We start from the raw sequence: 7,034 nt of genomic DNA on the forward strand, positions 1-7,034 counted from the left end.
GGTTTGAATCTCCACGGAACCGATTCAGAGAGCGACTGAAGAAGCTGAACCACGTAAGAAGAATCCGACTCAAACCAAACTCTCTCCCATTTGGCACGATGCACAGATTCAATCGCAATAATAATAGCTAAAAGCTCTGCTTCGAACGCAACCCCCTGGCCGCCTGAGAAATGATAACAACCAAGAACGTCATTGAAGGCATTTCTAAAGACGCCCCCCGCATGAATCCTCCCTTCACGAACCGAACCATCAGTATTAACTTTAATCCAAGACGGCGGTGGAAGGTGCCAAGCAACGTAAATATAGGAGAAAGGCTTCCTGGGTTGTCCAGCGATGGAAATATTCTTAAGAATGAGAAGATCAGAAACCGAGTTGGCCATAGTACCAAGGACAAAATTGTTGGCAGCTTCAAAAAGAAAAACCCGGACCTGCTTAAGAATCAAGTGGCGCGAAGGTGCTATATTTTTGTGTATGACGTTGTTGCGGTGAGACCAGAGACTCCAGAGGAGCGAGACCACCCCAACTTTCCACAAATTGCCAACTTGTTTGCTGTTTTTCTGGTGGATAGAGAAGCGAATCATGCTGCCCACGTCGAACGGCAAAGGTTGGTCAATCAAAAACCAACGAAAGACATCCGCCCAAATAGAAGCCGAGAAGGAACAGTTCAACAGAACGTGATCCATTGTCTCTTCCGCTGCCGAGCATAAAGGGCAGCGGTTAGGTCCCTGAATACCAAGGAGGCGATTCATATCAAAGGTAGGGAGCTTGCCAACAATAGTGCGCCAGACAAAGAGAGATCGCCGAGCGGGGATAAAAGGAGCCCAAATCCAGGAGCCCCAGTCGACCCTAGGGAACTGAGGTCGTATGTGAGCAAAGGCCGAAGCAGCAGTAATGTTCCCGAAACCCGAGTGTATCCATGATCTGTCGTCCGCCAATCCAGGAATGGGGGTAGAGATGATGTCGAGAGAAATGCGCGGGAAAGACTGCATAAAACTAGAAGTGAGGTGCCACTTATTATCAAAGAAGTAGTCTGAAATCTTCTGAGAGAAATAGGGTGTCATGAACTCCGAAATTTGAAGTTTGTCGATCAGCCGATACCCGAGCCAGTTATCTCTCCAAAAATAAATCGTATCTCCAGTGCCAATCGTGCAGAAGGTATCCGAAACAATCTCCCGAATCGTTCTTCTAACACCAGTCCAAATCGACGAACTCGCCCATTGAGAAGCCCAATCCATGGTCTGAGTGAGATATTTCTGACGAAGCAGCCGATAGCCGAAGCTGTTCATGTTCATAATATACCAACCCAGCCGAAACATGAAACTATTATTGATGTCAGAGAAAGATTTGACTCCAATGCCGCCATGTTCCTTCAGAGCACGAGCTCTGTTCCAACTCACAGAAAAAGAAGGTTTCTTCAGAGTGCTCCCAATCCAGATGAACGATCTACAAGCTCTGTCAAGATCATGCAGAAGTTTCGCCGGCCATTTATAAACAAGCATGCTATGTACCGCCGCACTGTTGATAACAGAAGAAACTAAGCAGAGCCTGCCCGCCATAGAGAGTTGACCACCTTGCCACCAAGGGAAATGGGCAAGAATCCGATCATAGATGGGTCGAAGCTTTGCCGAAGAAGGTCGACCCGAGAAAATAGGCACTCCCAAATATGAGAAAGGCATGGAGCCAATGTTGAAGTCCAAAATCCGTTGAAGCCGAGAACGTCGCCCATGAGACACCCCTTTCCCGAAGTAAAGAGTAGACTTATGCTTGTTGCAATGTTGACCAGAGACCGTGGCATATAGCTGAAGAATAGATATATATATAATAACTATTAAATTCAATTGTTAACATTTTTTCCTTCAAATATAAATAAATTGATTCCATTGTTCAAAAGAGCACTGGTGAACTTATACGGTTGAATGAATTTAGTCCTTTCTATCTTTCGATGCACTATCCGCCGCTAATATTCATTAAAGATGACGTATTATTAATTTTCATTCATTCCAATTGCTCAATTATAATTTTCCTCAATTCTAATTCATTCTTATTTTTTTTCTAAATTTTTTATCAATTTCCTTATCTAAAAATTATGATATATTAAAAAATTACTATTAAATATCTAAAAATCATTATATTAATATTTCAACAAAATAATTTCTATCCTATGTGACGTCGTATAATCACTTCATTCTATTTTTCCTCAACTCTCATTCATTCTTTTTCTTTTTCTAAATTTTAATCAGTTTCCATATACAAAAACTATTAAATATCTGAAAATCATTATATTAATATTCCACAAATCAAGAAAAAAATATTAATTTTTATCAATTACAGAGCCCTTAAAAATCACAACAAAGTTGGATCGAAACTCTGCTAATTACATATAAATTTCATAAGATATTTAAATTAGGTCGGTCAATTTCAAATAAATATTATAATTTTCTATTTTAAAACAATTTCATTAAATTCTTTCTTTTAGTGAAAAAATTCATGAACCAAAAACTACATTAATAATTTCATAAATTTATATTTTAATAGACCCCGTCAAATTTTGACGGGTCACTTACTAGTAATGTTTCATAGCGATTTCCTATTATTTAATCAAGACATTTATATAATAAATCTGATTTATATAATAATTCAACCAAAATATATAAATTCTAAAATATATGTGGCTACGAATCTGTAGCTAGATCCCCTATCCATTTGATCTCTTGGTATTTCCGGAGCCTAGCTTCAACTTTCAAGAATTGTCTTTTAGTTTCTCTTTTCTTCTTTCATTTTGTACAAACTATATTCTTTTCCAGAGTTACAAAAATCAAGTTTTTATCTATATCTTCCAACAATCACCACCAATGACGAATGTAATGATATAACACGAAAAAGACTTTGTTATGGATCCATGGAGTTTATATTATTTTGAAATTTTATTTTACATGTGTGTAAAATAGGTCAAATAAAATAATAAAATAAAATTTCACATCAGTGTTCGGGCTCCACCTGTGAAGTCGCGCACGTCTTACATGTAAAATAGTACGTTCGGACTTAAATGTGGCTCACAGGCGTCGATATTAAAACTAAATGACCTAAATTTATAAGTTCGAAAAAATGTTTAATTTTACAAATCATCCCCAACTTAGTGACCTACAAATTTTTTTAACTCGGGATCCATGTTATGCCCAAGGATATCTTTAGTCTACTTTTGTTAGATCTATCTTTAGTCTACTTTTACTAGAATAGTAGAATGACTGTATTTTTCATTTAGTATTTTAGTTTGCTACAAAAACCAAATAAAAAGTCCAAAATCTCAAAGTGGCCATTACTTTCAACTTTCATTTAATACAACTATTTATAAGGTCAGCCTCCGACATAAAGAGGCCGTGGAAGCCCATGGGCATGCGCTGCGGCAGCTTCACGGCGGCGATTATTTCGAGAGTAGGAGACTTGGCATCCATTACTACAAACTTGGATTCTTGAGTATTACCATAGTGAAAATACGCCACTAAATAGCCGTCGTCTTCCTCGGCCGCTGGATTGTTTGGCTCCCTCGCCACGAAAAACGGTTCGCCTCCATGGCATCCCGGCTCAAACCGGCGGCAGGCCACCGTGCAATCGCCGCCAACTTCCTTGTTTAGTAGGGATAGGTCTAGCTTCACCACCCCCACTGACCGTTTCTCGCCTAGTATTACTGCATAAATGTACCTAAATAAAAACCAAGTATATATATTAGACATCTAATTTCTACTCCAAATTAGCTATTTAGGAAATCTTAATTCACATTTCCAAATCTTTAATTTTTATGACAATATTGTGTAGTGTATAATTTATCTTTTACTAAACTAAATGGGATATTTTTCGCTGTTATTTAGGATGCGTTTATTTTGATTGTAAAATTTTCATTGGAAAATGATGGATAAGAAAATGTGAGAAAATATTATCTTTTTTTTTTTCATTTTTTTTTATCATATTTATTAGAGATGAAAGGATGAAAAAATATTGAAAAATAGTTTCACACCCCTATCTTAGGATAATATTATCCAACATTGGAGAAAAAATGAGTGAAAATTGGCTGCCTGAGAAAATATTCCACCCTATGCGAAAAAAAAATCATCATAATAAACATATGAAAATGATGAAAAATTGGTGAAAATACAATTTTTCTCTCATTTTCCATCAAAGTAAACGCATCCTTAATGGAAAACAAAAATACTCATATTTTTTTTAGGAAAGCCGGTCTCCCGTAGCCCGTAGGACAGCCCATACTGTGCGGCCGGATATTTCCTGGCTCAGAAACTTGCGCCTGAATCATTTTCTAATTTGTTGCCTTGTTTTATCGACTTATTATATATAAATAATACTTTTACTAATAAATTATTATACTTTAATTAACCATAAATGACACTTTTATCCATAGCAAATGAAATAATGCACATAAAATATAATATAAAATTATATTTTTCTTAAAGCAATTGATATTCTTCTTAAATGCAAATGACAGTACTTCATATATTTTTTTTTGAAGTAAATGATACACTGTATAAAAACAAATGATATATTACGAATGATATTTTTAATAACAAAAAAATGTTATTTTTCTTAAATGCAAATTAATGATATACTTTGCAAAAAAAAATGTTATATTACAAACAACATTTTTAATTAAATCCCTTAAATATATGTAGAAAATCTTTTGACATGAATTTTAATAAAAAAATATTGAGTGTACTAATACTCCCTCCGTTCCTCCCAGGAAGCATGGCATATATAGTTTCCTTTTTGGTCTAGCTTGAGTGGACGGAGTGAGTACTTGGTCGTATGGACCGGTACGGAAAAGCGATGGAAACGGAGCGGAGTGTGGTACTTCATTTACAACTACTACACGAGTCGCTACAAATACATGCATGGACAGACATGTTCATGCAACAACATTAAAAATAAACTATTTTAGGATTCACGAAAAAAATCGTTTTGTTTCTTCATCAAAAATTAATTTATACGTATAGCTATTATATACGTATAGCTAGTACGAGGAGCCTTCTAATAAGATCTCTTATATGTGGTGATATCTTAGATTGATTTGTATGTGTTAATTTGATCATGCATCTTATGATTGATATTTATTTGGAGGGAGAATTTTTTTACCTAGATTCGAATTCTAGAGGGAGCGAAAATTTTACTAATTTCTTAATATCGTTATTCAATATTATATACTGCCTTATTCAACACTATATATTGCGTTATTCATTAGTCTCACGATCTCACGAAAAATAGCAATTTCACTGAATACTACTCATATAGGTATATTCCTAAATTTGATGGTTTTGAGCATTACTTATTTATTTTTTTAGAGAGATAAGATTACCTGTTTTTGTTTGCAGCATAAGCAGGGTTGATAACTCCAAATTCAAGAAACTCATTGCACAACCTATGTCTCTCTGCCGTCTTCGCCTTCACATTCATCACAACCATTTCCATGGTCATCTCCGCACAATCAATGTTCTCCAACAACCGATCCACCGCCACTGCATTCGTCGCCACCACGCACACGGTGTCGCCGCCGTCTTGATCCCATGCATTCACGCAGTGCAGAGGGTTGAACCCCGGCGCCTCAATCCACACCATCTCCTCCTCATCCTCGGCGTATCTCGGAATAACCCCCAGCCGCGCCACCTTCTCCCGATCAACCCCCACCGGCGATCTCCCCCTCAAAATCGACCACGGGTTCACCACAATCTGCATGTCCGGGATCACGGCGTACTTGTCCGTCACCGCGAAGTCGTGAATCGAGATAGGCTTCTCTACCGAATATATAGGCACAGATTTATTCTTTCTTCCATTTGAATCGATCCGGAAATAGGTCAGGAATGGAGGGCTGCTGCCGTATTCATAGGCGAAGGCTTCTCCGGTGACTCCATCGACTTTTGGGTGCGCCGTCATTCTAGAAAACGGCTCGGAAGCTCCGAAATCATGGCGGCCGAGGGTCGTTATATCTCCCTCCGCCGTTACATTGACGGCGTAGGGGAGATCGGACTCGCAGAGGGCGAAGAGCCGGCCGGAAATTAGGGCTAAACTGGTGTTGGCGGTGCCAAAGCCGTGATTGATGGGATCGAAGTGGCCGGCGAGAATCCGAGCTGTAGTTAGCAGAAATCGGGAGATGGAAGCTAAGAGGCCGCCACTGAAGGAGGAGAAAATGCTTGGAACGAAACGGTGCCCCATTTCACGCTCCACTGTGTATTTGTGCGTGTTGACGTAGCGGCAGCAGAATGTAGCTTTGCCACCACAGAATTTGATCATGTGAAGCATCCCGTCGCCCTCGAAGAAATGGTAGGGCCCCTTCGTGATGAATTGAGGGTTTGGGCCGTTGCGGATGTAGGCTCCGCCGTCGAGGCAGCTGGGGAGGGAGCCCTCCACCGCGTTGCAGGCGGTGGGGGGGAGCTCCTCCACCGGAGCGAAGTTGCCGGAGAGGACGTGTTTGGGGTCGAGAGAGGGGTGAAGGGGTAGATCTATGAAATCGCATATGAAATTTTCTAGTGTGGTGAAGATGATTGCAAGTAGTGGCGTTTTGGAGGGTTTTGGATTAATCTTGATAGTTTGATTTGTATTTGTTGGTGTGTTTTTGTGGTGGTGAAATGTGGTGAAAGAAGATTTGGCTGCCATGTTCATAGGGTGGTGAGACCTACTTGAATTAGTGTTAGATGATGAAGCATTTTGAAGATGGGGATTTCGAAGAATGAAAGAGGAAGAAAGTAGGGTTGCCATGATAATATTGAGTTGAGATATCAATTTAGAGCTGAGGTGTGGATTTTATAAACTAATTGCTTTTGTCCACATGCGATGCGTGAGAGATATTATTTATTTAAAAATAAATGTAAATAAAGTAGTTTTTATATTTAATTTAATTATTTATTGATGATATATGAGAATTGAAATTTTAGGTTGTATTATATGGGTTGGAGCAACTATTACTTATTTTTTAAAATAAAAATTATCGTGAATATTATTATAGTGGGATGAATAAGTACTTGAAATATCTTATT

The 7,034-nt window shown here is 38.4% G+C and overlaps 1 protein-coding gene across 1 annotated transcript; it reads right to left on the reverse strand.

The window, feature by feature from the left end:
* Positions 1–3,253: 3,253 nt before the first annotated feature.
* On the reverse strand, positions 3,254–6,755 carry LOC130987115 (probable carotenoid cleavage dioxygenase 4, chloroplastic). Its single transcript, XM_057910736.1, has 2 exons — positions 5,360–6,755; positions 3,254–3,699 (listed from the first exon to the last, which is right to left on the reverse strand). Exons 1-2 carry the CDS (start codon positions 6,658–6,660, stop codon positions 3,330–3,332), a joined length of 1,671 nt encoding a protein of 556 aa, XP_057766719.1. The 5' UTR covers positions 6,661–6,755; the 3' UTR covers positions 3,254–3,329.
* Positions 6,756–7,034: the final 279 nt, after the last annotated feature.

This window comes from Salvia miltiorrhiza, chromosome 5 (genome assembly GCF_028751815.1).
Source record: "Salvia miltiorrhiza cultivar Shanhuang (shh) chromosome 5, IMPLAD_Smil_shh, whole genome shotgun sequence".
Taxonomy (NCBI): domain Eukaryota; kingdom Viridiplantae; phylum Streptophyta; class Magnoliopsida; order Lamiales; family Lamiaceae; genus Salvia; species Salvia miltiorrhiza.